Source organism: Rhynchophorus ferrugineus, unplaced genomic scaffold (genome assembly GCF_030347505.1).
Source record: "Rhynchophorus ferrugineus isolate W39M unplaced genomic scaffold, kcgeb_rfMv2 rfM6, whole genome shotgun sequence".
Classification (NCBI taxonomy): Eukaryota; Metazoa; Arthropoda; class Insecta; order Coleoptera; family Curculionidae; genus Rhynchophorus; species Rhynchophorus ferrugineus.
The window spans coordinates 38,065,161-38,080,614 of record NW_027472585.1 but is presented as its reverse complement, the minus strand read 5'-3'; the positions used below and the strand labels follow the sequence as shown (position 1 = coordinate 38,080,614).

The 15,454-nt window shown below is 32.5% G+C and overlaps 3 protein-coding genes across 7 annotated transcripts in view; 2 read left to right on the top strand and 1 right to left on the bottom strand.

Moving 5' to 3' along the window:
- Positions 1-4,783, top strand: part of LOC143198658 (uncharacterized) — an 84,394-nt gene extending 79,611 nt beyond the window's left edge. For all 5 annotated transcript variants that reach the window (XM_076408004.1, XM_076408003.1, XM_076408001.1 and 2 more), the window contains exon 7: positions 3,271-4,783. In XM_076408004.1, the coding sequence (XP_076264119.1) occupies positions 3,271-3,633 (363 nt within the window). In that variant the 3' untranslated portion in view covers positions 3,634-4,783. The remainder of the gene's footprint in view (positions 1-3,270) is intronic.
- Positions 4,784-6,084: 1,301 nt separating this feature from the next.
- LOC143198657 (uncharacterized) lies at positions 6,085-7,579 on the bottom strand. Its single transcript, XM_076408000.1, has 6 exons — positions 7,465-7,579; positions 7,296-7,414; positions 7,016-7,241; positions 6,806-6,955; positions 6,491-6,747; positions 6,085-6,433 (listed from the first exon to the last, which is right to left on the bottom strand). The coding sequence occupies exons 1-6, from the start codon at positions 7,516-7,518 to the stop codon at positions 6,160-6,162; spliced, it is 1,080 nt and encodes a 359-aa protein (XP_076264115.1). The 5' UTR covers positions 7,519-7,579; the 3' UTR covers positions 6,085-6,159.
- Positions 7,580-8,138: 559 nt separating this feature from the next.
- Positions 8,139-15,454, top strand: part of LOC143198656 (tektin-2) — a 65,952-nt gene continuing 58,636 nt past the window's right edge. Inside the window, exon 1 of the mRNA XM_076407998.1 lies at positions 8,139-8,226. The gene's annotated coding sequence lies outside the window, so the exon portion shown is untranslated. The remainder of the gene's footprint in view (positions 8,227-15,454) is intronic.

Below are 15,454 nucleotides of genomic sequence, written 5' to 3'. Positions count from 1 at the left end.
TATAAAATACGTAATAGAAATTTGGAAAAAAATCGTAACAGTTACAGGCTGATGAAGTGGCTTACAGCTTGTCAAAACATGGCGTGCACTTGTTGACAATATTGTGATTTTTCTATTAATCTGCGAAACCAAAAAAAAATCTTAGTCTACGGAAGTGCCGTTATTGTCAACAAGAGTCAAACAATTTTTTTAGTAAAATTTTATTATAGTTTTACTTTGATACAATAGAAGAATATATGGGCCTATACATCTAATTTTAAAAGATTTACAACAGATTGGGCTAATGTGTAATAAATTGTAGGAATGTTCATCTTGTCGGCGGGAATGTGTTGCTGTCGACGCGATTGTTTATTGGAACACTCACTACTATTTTTGTGGAATGAATTCCCACGGGAACTGAAAACACTGGCTAAATAAAAACTTGTTTACTTAAATGTTAAATGATACATGTGATCGACGGGAGAATGGACAGGATATTAAGTTAGGTAAAACTGCGGTAGCGCTGTGGAAGTGATACTGTTACAAGGGGGTAGAGAAAAGAAAAGAGAGCGAGACACCGTCGTGGTGGTCTTTTGTAGCCGTCAACCGCATGGCACCAATCCACCAACGTTGCTAACCTTTGATCTTAGTGTAGGTGAATACGTGGCGACCTAAAGGGTTGTAGCGCCCGCTACATCACTCCCCTCCTAGTGGAGCTGCCGTGGAACGTACTTCCATATGGTGCAGATTCCTGAGTGCACCCGCAATCACGCAATCAATCGCCCAGGGACAGCTTATGAGATGGGGATCCAATCTTAGTCAGGTGTTTTTCGGGATCGGCAGCCATCGTAGGAGCAGTAGGACGTAGTTCATCTTTGGACGTTCTGATTTGCTTGAAGGTACCTATAGGTGTGGCGCCTTACATGTCCCATTTCGTGGTGCTTGGGTGTTCATGCGTTGACGTCATGCATGATGGGCTTCTGTGGTCTTCGTCCATCGCGTTAGTCTCATGGGATATCGTCGACCATGTGATGATGATGGGTTCCTCGCGCAATCCTTCCGTGAACGTGTCGAGCACCTACCGAGTGGATCCTGTTGAACTGGTTTATCCGTTAGGCACTTCGATCACGTCAGGGTTACCAATTGTGGGAATATTCATTGTGGAATGTGTGGCTGTCGATGCGATTGTTTGTCCGAACACCCACTACCATTTTTGTGGAAGGAATGTACACGGAAACAGAAAACATTGGTTGAATAAAAACTTGTTTATTTGATGTGTTAAATACTACATGTGTTTGGTGGGAGGATGGACAGGATATTAGGTTAGGTTAAGGAAGTACGGAAACCGCATGGTACCAACCCACTAGGGTTGCCAACCTTTGAAATTAAAGTAGATATAATAGTGCTAGCCTAAAGGATTGTAGCGGTCGCTACAAAATCGTATCAAGTACATTAGTAACCAACTTCATGGTAAATCCTCAATCACAAGCTTCATTTTCCAATATTTGTCATTTCGTCGAAGCATTAATAAAAAAAATTTCAGTGCAATGAAAATGTCTGAATTTCTACAGAGAGAATATATTGGGAAGGGCTACCCCATCTGCCGTATTCTTCAGATCTTGCTCCTCCTAGGCCGATAGTGGATAGCCCCAAAAAGTGCATCATTCTTTCAAGATAGAATCCGTAAACTGTCTGAACCATGGGAAAAGTAGCGGATATCGATGGACAATACTTTTAATAAAATACATTGAACCGATTTAAAAACGAATTTATAGATCTATATGTAGAAGGCTCACGCCAAATTTCAAATAAATCCGTCCATTAAAACTTGAGATAGCATGTCAAGCGTCTCGAAAAAGTAGTTTTGAGAGAAAAGCGTTTAAAGCTCCGCTTTAGAGGTCACATCACTAAAACAGATAAAACATCGAAAATAATTTAAATATTGAAAAATCCTCTTATAGCCTGCTATAATATCCACTGCTTAACGTAGACTGCAAACCGCTAACTACAAACTATACCTACAAATTGGTGATTAACTGTAGACAATCCTAAACTAAATCCATTTTATCTAGTTGGGTTGATGGATCCTAATCGTATTTGACACTCTCGCCTGTAGACAATGACATATTTTTTAAAATAGTGTGTTAAAACCCGTATCCAGAACCGTATAAATAATAATCAGTCCTTGAGCAAATTGGGATGAAATTTTCGCAGATGTCGACTTTTTCTTTCACTGTTGCATATACCTTCCGATAAAGCGGACACATTAATTTATTGTCTCTACAAAAAATGTAAAATATAACTTTACTGGATCACTCTAGTCTTAAACTTGTCATAACTCTTTATTAGTTTTAACAATACAGGAATAACCGAAAGTAACACAAAATTTTAATTAATACTGCTCAAAATAAATTATCTTCCTTTAATTATGTTTTAACACACACTCAGTTTCCGTTTTCATATCGAGTCAAACGTAAAATTTAGTTATTTATCTCCCGATTCAACATTGCCTGCCGGCATTTTACGGTGCAATGTTGCTAGATTTCGATTTTAAAAAGTACGCGTCCGTAATTGATTTACGTACAACAGAAACATCGAATAAACGGCCGTATAAGAGTTAGAGCTGGCAACGCGTCGACAAGAGCCTAAAATATTTATTTATTAACTTATATTTCGTTTAAGTGAATTTTATTTATTTGTATCTCATGTTACACAAAAACCAATACACAATTTCTACGCCTCTAAGAATGCTCGTTTTCCTCAAAGAGACACAAAACTTTCACTAAGGCCATTAATATTTATAGTTTATTCAAAGTTATTTTGTACATACGCCATCTAAATTTGTGACGTCAAAACGTCGCAATGTTGCCGCATCAACTCTATGTTTTAGTTCAGTTTGCTTTTGACACACAACATAGTTCTAATCTAAATAAATAGTACATAAATAATATAATAAATAATTGAACAAAATTTTATCAAATATAATTTATTTTAACAGTACATTTAAAAACTTCAGTTAATTATACAGCCACAATAGTTTATAGGTTAGAGTTCTAACCTCTTATCACTAGTGCTTTCAAAAATTTTACATACATCTGACGAAATGAGACAGAATAGTGCCTCTTTTTAACTAGAATAGAATTAGAAGGAAAATATTGTCTGATTCTCAAAGGAATTTACACAATACGGCATTAAGCATCTTGATGATGTATGTACAAAAAACCTTTTAATAAACTATAGATATATAAAAATAAGATATAAAATAAATAAGATGATTTTATTTTCTTTTAGATTTGTAAATACGCTCAAGACTGGGCTGAAACCTGCTCCAGAACCTCCAGTTTACAGCACCGGGCGAACAACAAGTACGGCGAGAACATATTCTCGATGTACTCGTCAGACTACAGCCACATACCGACAGCACGAGACGCCGTCAAAGAATGGTACGAGGAAATCAAGAAACACGTATTCGGCGTGGAGAAGGTACCTGCAGGTAGCCTCCACTTCACTCAGATCATTTGGAGGAACTCGACTGAACTGGGAGTCGGCATCGCAAAAAACAAGAGAGGTCAAACGTACGTCGTATGCAATTATCATCCCAGGGGTAACTTTGTCGGGCAATTTGTCGATAACGTCCCCAGGCCGTTCTTCTGACGACTGACGCGTTCACCGAAGAGTGTTAAATTTCTAGTGACGCCCAGTTCGACACTGTAGTACCTAAACCGAAAAAAAAAACTATCCATTCCACATTTTATGCCAAAAAATGTCCTGTGGTATTTTTTTATAGATATTGTTGAACGTTTCAAAGATCTTTAATGATAACTGCAGTTTTTCTAGCAATTCATTCACCAAAGAAACTTATCGCACTGATTAAGAAGGAAAATTATTAGTGAGAACCGAGTTGTTTATTAAAATTAAGATAAAATCGAGCGTGAACCTTTTATACTCGATTATTTAACATTCCTAGTTAGGGCTTTAACCAAACCCAACCCAAAACTGGTAAATACATCATAAAATCAATATTAAATGGGTCAAGTATACAGAGTACTGCATACAGACTGTTAAAAGTGTTAAATGTTAAAATTTTCCCCAACATTTTTAAATTTTATATTTTGTATTGTTAATAATACGAAATAGATACGCACTCTGTATATGTTAGATAAAATATAAGTAATTCTACTGGCTGTGAATAAAGCATTCTGAATGGCCAAAGTGTTAACAGTATCGTTTTAATTACGCTGATTGATACACTAACCGAATTTCGGCACCTAAAAAAACATATCCCAATACAAATTCACCATTCACTTTAGAATAAACCGTCCTTACAATCATCGTACTATAAGAATAGTGCCTGTTTATATTACAATCATGTTATGCATTGTCAAAATTACATGACATAACCTAACAATGTTATGATTACATTTCTAACTACAGCTAATATTATAGACACGTAATCAGAAACCTCACTACTCTTTTTATGCTTATGACTATATACCTCCACTTTATAAGCAATCACATATAATAAAGAACAGTCTTTGTTCTATTGTAGATTTAGCTTTAGAATATTTTTAAGACTGTGTAAGATATCACGCCGAAAATAATACTGTATTGTTTATAATTTTATTGTTAATGTAACGTAATTTTGTATACATTACAAATAAAATTAAATAAATTTTGTGTGATTATTTATTCTCTGTAATAATTTGGGTATCTTTAATATAATAATACATTTTCATTTGTATCAAATATGTATCCACTATTTGCTATTATACTTATCGTTACCAAATAAAATTGTTATTACCCACTTTGTATTTTTATCAATATATAACAAATATTATGCCAATATCATTAGGAATCAAAGTAGATGCAGCATGAAAAGGTTCAGATCGCAATATGTCTTCTCTATATCTATATGACCTCTCTTAATTAATTAAATAACCTGTTCAGTTATTTTGTAGATACGTCATCTATATTTATGACGTTAAAACGTAACAATGTTGCCGCATCAACTGTCAATTTTAGTTCAATTTGGTTTAGACATACAACAAAATTCTAATCTAAATAAAATAATTAAACAAAAAAGTTATCATATATAATTTATTTTAACATTATAGTACATCTAGAAACTACAGTTAATTATACAGCCACAATTGTTTATAGGTTATAGCCTCTTATCACTATTGCTTTCAATAATTTTGCATACGTCTGACAACCGGCCCACTTTGACAGACTAATTTGTTTACATGATCGAACTAATCAGAAAGCATTGTGTCTCTTTTTAACTAGCATAAAATAAGAAGGAAAATATTGTTTGATCCTAAAACGAATGTAGAAATTGCTACAAGCAACTCATTAAACGTCTTGATGACGTAGGCCCAAAAAAACGTTGAATAGACTATATAGGCAACATCGCGTTCATTACAACTAGGTACCAAGAACCTTCCTAAATCTAACCTGTTAGTCTTAACCTTCAAACGTGTCACGTTCAGTTTAAAGCATTAAACCCGTATTATATTACCATTAGAACCTGACATTTTAGTTCTTATATTTTCTGATTTTTAATAATTAGGGTTTTTATGGACTCATTCTACTGCTTAATTATGGTCCTCAACCTTAAACCTACCAACTGGCGTCTGGGGCAAATACTAAATTTATTTTTAAAAAATTAATTACAGGCAATTCATGATTAATGATAAATAAAGTGGTATTTTTATTGAAAAAGGCTCTGGTAAAGGTACAAAAGAATGTTGTGCATTTGCAGATTTCGTTAATATTTTTTAAATAATCAACTAGTTTTCAAATATTATTAAAACTGATATTTTCTTCTTTAAGACCAAATATATTAAATAATGTGATTAGACATTGCTGAACGATTTAGCAAAAAAAATATATACAATTGGATTAGATAGTATGTACATTTAGATGAGAAAATCTCCAATATGTATTATAATACTGGTGAAATATAAATAGGACACCAAATCTGATGTATTAATAACTGAAAATGTAGAAAATAGTCCGTGTTTAAATGCTTCACTGTATAAATATTTAATTTAATGCACCATCAAATTATTTGTTTTTGATAATTTTATTAAAACCAAAACAAAGTAATTTCTAAAAATAAATATATTTTCATAACAGTATTCCATGAGAATATTTATACATAATTCCACAAATTCAACATTATTTGGTTTTTTTCTTGCCTCCTTGTAAAGCCTTTAGAGTATCTTGATTCTTATAGATGCACAAATCCATAAATGCACAACCCAACATCACTGCTTGAGACAATAATTCCTTCCCCACTGATCCTTGTTTCATATACATTTCCTTCAAGTCACTAGTTAAAGTAACTGGGGTGCAACATAAATTTACAGATCTTGTAAATGTTGGTATTAAAAATTCACTAACAGTGACTGTTGAGGATACTTTTTCTGAGCCAATAAATGTTTTAAATAATCTTAAACAAAATTATTGCAATATAATGTATGTATACACCCATAGAAGTGTAGAGTACCTTGCGGGTATATAAGACCTTATGTAAAATACTTTATTCTCAATTTTAGGCCGTGAATCTTCTGATGTGCCCACACACAAGTCTTTATTATGGACCTTACTAGTATTTAACAAAGCTAACAGCATTGATAAAATTTCTGTTTGTTGATTGTGACTATATACAGTGGACGGTTTACTTTTGTTCTGCATATTTAAGACAGGGAGTGTTTCAAAAACATAAACATCTGCTGAAGGTGTTTTTTCTACTACATGAAGTGCCTGAAAAAATGTAAAACTTAAAAATCAACTGTCACACTCTCACTAAAATTATATTTACAAGTTCAAATATTCCAGCAGGAGATAACTTTTCTGGTATATTTCTGAAGTGTTCATAATGCCAATCTGTTAAGGTGTTGTCAGTTTTCGATAACCTAGCCCAACTTACACCAATTGTATCAACATGTATTGCCACAGCACTTTGAAGATTCTAAAATCTGACAAATACTTATTTGATCTAATACAGTTCATAAAGCAGAAACAAACTAACAAAAATCATACTAGCTTTAATGTCAGGTGTGATAATATTCTTTATTTGTTTCTTAGCAGTTGTCTGTAATCTAGCATAATCCTGTTTTATTATTTTATCACAAATTTTCTTTAATATATTATCTCCCATACCATTGACTTGTAACACATCAACTAAAGATTTAAAAGATCCCCTTTCAGTTCTGCATTTAATAATATCTTTAACATGAGCGTGTGAAACCTCCAATCTAAAACATAAAATAATTAAAATTATAATGCCAAGATAATGATATACTACAAACCTTAATAGAGTTTCAGGGGTCGAAGTATTCAATATATGCAGAATTTTGTCACAATTTTCTTCAAATGTAGTTTCAACTGATGAGAAACTATTAGCACTACTACTAGTAAAATGTCTTATCTAAAAAAGAGACAAAATAATAATACATTTAAAACAAGCTAAAAACATACTAAAAACTTAATGTGTGTTTGTAATCTAAAAATATTTCTATTAAAACTGAACATCTTTTAATATATTAAGTAGGTTATTCCGAAGGAATATGAGGTTATTTACCAAATAAAGATCATTTTGGGTTGTCTATATTCAGATTAGTAATGTCAGTTCATTCATATATTTTATATTTACACTTGAGTATCTGGATAATAGTAATAGATTTGATTAGTTCTTTTTTAATGTTAGGATTAACATTTTAATAGTAAACGAAATAAGAGAAATATATTCGATTATTTCAAACTACTAAACTTTATAGATTATGATTATGTCCAACATTAACAAGAAAGAACACCTGTCCATCAAGGTAATAAAAGAATTAAAATAAAAACTTTGTTGATATATTTGTATACATAAAGCCTTTATATTTTCGGTTGCCTATAAGTTTAAAAAATAATTTAACTATTTTTATTCCAAGCATCATAAATCGAAGTACTTCCCCTAAGGTTGACCCTTTTGTGTGTAAACAAATTAATCAAAATACATATTTAAAATTTCATAATATATATTCTAAAAATATATGCTACAATTTCAAAAAATAAAAAGACAAAACAAACAGCAACAACAAAAAGCATATAGACAAACTTGTATTATTCAACCTAATATAAACTATGATATTCTTGTTAGACATACATTTTAATTCCATGGAAACCAAATAAATACTATTTCATCCAGTCAAGTTTTGTCAATGTTTTTTATGTGTTAAAGTATATTGAATATAGGTAAGTCTTTACGTATAATAGCAAATACTTTAGCTTGTTTTTAATGCTTAATATAATAAAAGTTTTTTTTTTGGATTCTTATAGAAAAAAAATTAATTTCTATCGGGATATTTATAAAAGAAAATACGTTATACATTACTTATTACCAAGAATATTTTTCGAATACCGGAATGCGAAAATGCGCTGAAAGAAAGATTAGTTTGGGTTAGAATTTATTCCACTAAAGTCTATTCATAAAATATACAGATTTCAATGTTTTGTGAGTCTATTTAAAGTGAATCATGACATTCGTCCTAAGTGCCGCGTTGCCAACTTTTGTACATTGTATATATATTTCAGGAATATATCTGCGCAATACTCTTAAAAAATATAATAATTAATCATAATATTATTGATTAATATTATGATATATTGATATATGAGATATGATGATATTGGATGGATAAATTCGAATTTGTCGTTTCCAGCAAAGGTAAAATAACATAAACAGTTTCATTGCGTCAAGATATCCTGTTACGTCAAAATAACGCCGTATTTACTATATCATATGTAATATTTATTGTATATACAAGAGTTGTTCAAAAGGCGCTTATCCGTTCATATCAAACATGTTTATTGAAATGAAAGATGAAGAACCTTTTTCGATTACAATTTAGAAATATTGATTGTGTGCAATTTAGAAATGGTGACTCAAGTTGGAAGATATCTTTTATTTAAATAGCTAAATGGATGATTTAAATCAGAGCGGCCATGAAACATGCGAAAGTTGCAATTAAAAAACTGTGCTTAAAGAGTCATGTAGATAAGTTACCGCTGAGTAATATAGAACCAGATCTAATACAAACAATTTGAATGATATATAATTACATTAAATATTTTTAAGTACCTAATAGCGATGGAACATTACAACTAATATTATATTTCAGAATTATCATCATTAATTCATCATCAGGCAGTGCTCGCGCTGTTCCGTCTTCTTTCCTGGTCATTTCTGATGATGTATGTCTTATTCATATCTGTTCGCTGCATATTCTACACGAAAGGTCGATTTCGCAAGAGAAGCGTGGGAGAAATTCATACACCTTTCAGTCGGCAGACATGTCCACGTCAATGTCATCTGACTCTGTTTCTAATATGATCTCGAAGAGAAACATGTACATGGATTTGGTGACATGCTTACGGACAATAACATAATGATGACAGACTGAAAAATGTGCACAATTCCAAGAGTCTAGTTCTGGAGAATCCCCGCATTCGCACAAGAGGTCGAGTTTGCAACGTTGCCAGTTGTTGAAAATTATTCCCATATTTGAAGAATATAATATAAATATAATAAATTATCTTGAATTCACAGGTTTTTCGTCCCCTATAATATAAAAAGTGTAATATGACCTTTTACAAACATTTTTTATTTTAGAATAATTTTGAAAGGAAAAAAGAGGAAAATAAAACAACATGTAATTATTTATCAACACATTATCTTTTCAATAACAATCCAAAGCTATAGTTCTTGCAAATTATTCGTATACTTGAAGGGTATAATAAATATATTCTGGAATTCACAAATTAACATAAAATCTCACTTGAAATTCAAGTTCTATTTAATCTAAGCTTACTATCTATAAGTCTATGCTTTTATATTATTAAGTTATTTAACCTTATATTCTTATATTCTTTACCATTTTATATTGTCCTTCATTTATTATGATTAACATACAATTTTCTTTATTTATAGTAGTACCCTACTAGAACTCAGAAACTTACATCGTGGCTTATGTAACACAGATCTTGTATCTTTGATCTCATTTAACCGTGTCCCAACACTCGTAGCGTCATTTTTATGTTTTGAACCTGTGCAATTTAATTGGCTTGTTTGCTAATTATTATATAAATTTTTATGAGTCAATAAATGCAGTAATTGCCAATACTTAAACTAGCTCGTATTTCATCCAATATGGCATCATATGGATTTTCATAACATTCACCTCCAACTCTTATGAATTGCTGATCAAATTTAGAGGTATCGAAATAAGAATCCCCAATCTTAAAATTCTTCAAGCGAACCAAACTTAAAAAGATAAAAACTGAATGGGTAATCACATAGTACAAGAACAAATAAACTATTTAAAATGTTTGACCTTACAAAACAGACCTCCTACAAACGCCAAGGCCAAATCCAAATTGGCTGTTGTTGTACGTTGGATTCAACTTGTTGATTTCTTGTAAATGACAACGTCGCATAATCAGGCAGACACCACCGAAGTTTCCCAATAACGGTTTGATTGATAAGATAAGTATTTGAAAAGGGCGGATTTCACTGTTCATTGAAATACTCCCTCTCTTTCACAGGTGCCGATTTTTTTCTCCTATATTATTGAAGTACTTGAACTTTAGCACTTCTTGTAATTGCAACCCGTTGAGATTTACAATAGTAGAAAATCCATTATTTGTTAATGCTTTGGTCTTTCCTTCAGGCGACAGTAAAAATAACTGGCGTGCATGTGGATAGGCTAGAAGTGCTCATGCGCATTTACTCTAAACTAGCTTAACAGGTTTTACAGCCATGAATTGTTGTTTACGAGAGTTGAGGTTAGAAAGTAATTTTTAGGTTAATTTTATGTATATAAAAATTTGTTGAGGGCATATAAATATATAATAGAGAAAATTAGCAGAAGTCAATACGAAAAAAGTGTATTCGGTATGAATTTTTAGTGAAATGGTATAGTTTTGTAACATGAATTTTGCTATGGAACAAGAGTATAACAGGTCAATTGAAAAGTCCCCAGCTTACCATAGAAAAACACATTTTTTGGCAAAATTAGTTTTTTTATTCAACATAATTCCCTTCAAGAGTGATACACTGATTATAGCGACCCTACAACTTTTCGATACCATTTTTGTAGTACGATTTGTCCTTTGCTTCAAAATAGACCTCAGTTTCGGCGATAAACTCTTCATTTACATTTTTTCTTAGCAAGCATTCTTTTGAGATCTGAGAACAGGAAAGAGTCTCTGGAGGCCAAATCTGGAGAATACGGTGGATGAGGAAGCAATTCGAAGCCAAATTCATGGATTTTTGCCATCGTTTTCACTGACTTGTGACACGCTGCATAGTCTTGGTGGGGCAGCACTTTATTTTTCTTCAAATGCGGCCGTTTTTCAGGGATTTCGTCCTTCAAACGGTCCAATAACGCTATGTAATAGTCGCTGTTGATGGTCCTTTCTTTTTCAAGATTGCCAATGAAAATTGTTCCATGCGCATCCCGAAATACAGACGCCATAAACTTTTCAGCCGACTGTTGCGTTTTTCCACGCTTTGGAGCGGATTCATCGTGTGCAGTCTACTCGGATGATTGCCGATTGGATTTCGGAGTGAAATGATGGAGCCATGTTTCATCCATTGTCACATGTCGGCGCAAAAACTCGGGTTTATTACGTTTGATCATCTTCAAACACTGCTCCGTATCATCAACTCGTCTTTGTTTTTGGTCAAAAGTGAGCTCGCGCGGCACCCACTTTGCACAGAGCTTTTTCATTCCCAAATATTGGTGAATGATATGATGTACACGTTCAGTTGATATCTTTAGAGTGTCTGCTATTTCATTCAATTTCATTTTACGTTATTAAAAATCATTTTGTGGATTTTTTAAAAATGTTTCCTCGGTAACAACCTCTTTTGGGCGTCCACTGCGTTCACCGTCTTTGGTGCTCATTTCACCACGTCTAAACTTAGTATACCAATACTTGATGGTTGATTTTCCTGGGCAGTGTTCGAAAACTCGGCATCAAGCCAAGTTTTTGCTTCAACTGTATTTTTTCCTTCAAAAAGTAATATTTTGTCAACACGCGAAATTCCTTTTTATCAATTTTTTCACAATAGCAAAAGTTGCTTCATTCAAAATGCTATAATTCACAAACTAATGATCCGACAGCTGTGAAATTTATACACGCATCTTCTGATGGTTAGGGCTAACTAAAAAACATATGGATTTATTTCTAGTTGCGCCATCTATGTGTCAGGCCGGGGACCTTTCAATTGGCATGTTATTTATGTTAAATAATATAAAAACAGAATTTGTTTGAAGATTATAGTAAAGGTACGAATGAAACATACTGATATTCGCATACGTATTTTGTTTATTTGTTATTATACTTATGACCTTCTAATCTTGCAAATATTTCAAAAGTTTAATAAATGCTAGATGTTTATGTGAAAAGGTGTTGTTAATAAATGCTATAAGTTTTCAGGACACCGTAAATATAATAGGTAATTAATAGAAAGGGAATGGAGTGGTTTGCGATTTATTATTTCTTTCGGTTTATATAAATTCCAGGAGTCGATCAATAATGCAGACATATTGAAATATTATATCATAGAACAAATTTTATTGCAATAAATAAAGGAAAAGAAGTAGTACATCATAGGACATATACAAACACCATATAAATAAAATGTTAAAACGAAAATTCGAATCAATATAACTTCTTCCTTCCTTTCCAAGCTTATTTATATTTATTATTTATTATTATTTTTCGTCATTGACATCAAAATTTATATTTTTAAACCGTTTAATATGTAAAATCACCATACGTTTCGAAAAATGTTTGATGAGCTTCGGCAGCAAATTGTTTCAAATCAAACAATGAAAATAATTAAAGTCTCAAAAATACTAAATGAGGAAAGTTATTTTACCTATAGAAATATCAAAATTATTGAGGTTAAGAAGTAGGTTGTTAGGTAATAATTCATTTTTTTTTTTTTTTTTTTTTTTTTTTTATTACTCTTCGTGAGTCCACAATCTGCCCTATTGGCAATAAGTATTTCTTCTGTTTATATTATATATACATGGCATGTAGAAAATCACTTCAATAAGCAATCTTCTGTATAAAATATTATCTTAATTAATTAGACTTATTCTAATGCTTATTCTAAACTCTACATATGTCCAGTAATCAGATCAGGTGGTGTTAAACGTTTTAGTCTACGCACTTCACTAACACGTCGCATATTTAGCTGATTAGCGAGTACATTGGGATGCACTGACACTCTTTCGAAGTACTTCACACATACACGTTGGATTACACTCGTTATAGGTTCTAGAGGAATATCGCGTTGTATCACTTTATTTGAAATATAGTACGGAGCATCAACAATGGCACGCAACACCTTATTTTGGAACCGTTGAATGATGGATATATTAGATTTGCTAGCGGTACCCCATAGTTGAATTCCATATGTCCAAATGGGCCTGAGTATAGACTCATACAGCAATACCTTGTTATCTAATGATAACTTGGATTTGCGCCCAATGAGCCAATACATTTGATATAATTTTAGTCCTAGTTGTTTCCGTTTAGAGAGTATGTGCTTCTTCCAGGTTAGGCGTCGATCTAAATGCATACCAAGATATTTAACATGCTCTGCTTGGGGGAGTTGACGATGATTGATATTTACTGGTGGACATGTTCTTCTACGCAGGGTAAACGTTATATGCGTGGATTTTGATTCATTGGCTTTAATGCGCCATGTCTTCAACCATAATTGTATTTGATCCAGGTGGGTTTGTAGGTTTATTGATGCTGTGACTGGATCTTCATGGGATGCTAAGATTGCTGTATCGTCTGCATATGTTGCCACAGTAGTTATTTTTGTGGTGGGCAGATCAGCCGTATACAGAAGATACAGTACTGGACCCAGTACACTACCTTGCGGAACTCCTGAATATATGGGATTTAATTCGGTATGTTCATCGCCTTGATTTACAATAAAATGTCTGTCAGTGAGATACGATTTTAATAGCTGATAGTCCGGATGAGGGAGAAGTTTCTTTAGTTTAACCTGCAAGCCCGTATACCATACTTTGTCAAAAGCCTGGGATATGTCTAGGAAAGCAGCCGAACAATATCTTTTGGCATTTAGGTCAGCGTTTATTTGGTTTACAAGTCTATGCACTTGTTCTATAGTCCCATGCTTATTGCGAAAGCCAAACTGATGTTCTGGAATAATTTTTCTTTTTTCTATTATATAGTTTAATTTTTTTATGTATAATTTCTCGAAAACTTTCGAGATTATTGGTAATAAACTTATAGGTCGGTAGGAGGTCACATCTTCTGGTATTTTTCCTGGTTTAAGTATCATTAATATTTTAGCTACTTTCCAGATACTAGGGAAATAATTAATTCGTAGCATAGCATTAAATATATATGTTAATAGTTTTATAGCCTTTTCTGATAGTTCTTTTAAAATTTTGCCAGTAATTAAGTCATAACCAGGAGCTTTTTTAATATTAATCTCTCTCATTATTGTATGTTTAACTTTTTTGACCGTTAATTTCTCGTGCGGTAAATCCATTTGAAATGGCGAATCTAGAAAGCTAGTAATTTTATTTTCGTCATCTTTATGTAGCTGAGACTGGAAAGGTTTAAAAACATTTTTTAAGTGTTTTGAGAAAATGTCGGCCTTCTCTTTATTGCTTCTCGCCCAATTATTTTCGCTTGTTTTAATAGGTGGGTTATGCTGCTGGGATCTCCTAAGCTTTTTTGTTGCTTTCCACAACGAATAGTCTGTAGCCTCAGTTGATGTCAAGTTTTCTAGGTATTCTTGAATGCCTTGGTTTTGTTCAATTTGAATTAGATCTCTCAGCTCTTTTATGGCTCTATTAAATTTTCTTTTATTCTCTTCAGTCCTTTGCTGTTGCCAATTTCGTCGTAACTTTCTTTTTTCTGCTATCTTTTTCTGTATTGTACATGATATATGTGTATTTTTTCTTGGAAATGTTTCAATGTTGGGAGTCGCGGAATATGCTGCCTCCTGTATATTTTTTGTAAGATTTATTGCTGCTATTTCTATATCCATTTCAGTTTGTAACGGTAAGTTTAGAGAGATATTTTGGTCTAAGTTTTCTCTAAATGAGGGCCAGTTAGTTCTATTATTGCACAGAGAAGGGGGTTTATCTTTGATGGTAATTTTTGAAGAAATTGTTACTATTATTGGTGAATGATCAGAAGACAGGTCGAAACATGATTCTGCCTGACACTTTTTTGGATCAATATTTTTTGTAATACAGAAATCTATTGTATCTGGTTTTTTATTTATGTCTGAAGGCCAATATGTTGGTTCACCAGTAGAGATATGTTGTAAGTTATCTTTCCTTATGGCTTTGAGCAGTTCTCTACCTTTTGAGGTTATTATTCTTGAGCCCCACATTAAATGTTTTGCATTATAATC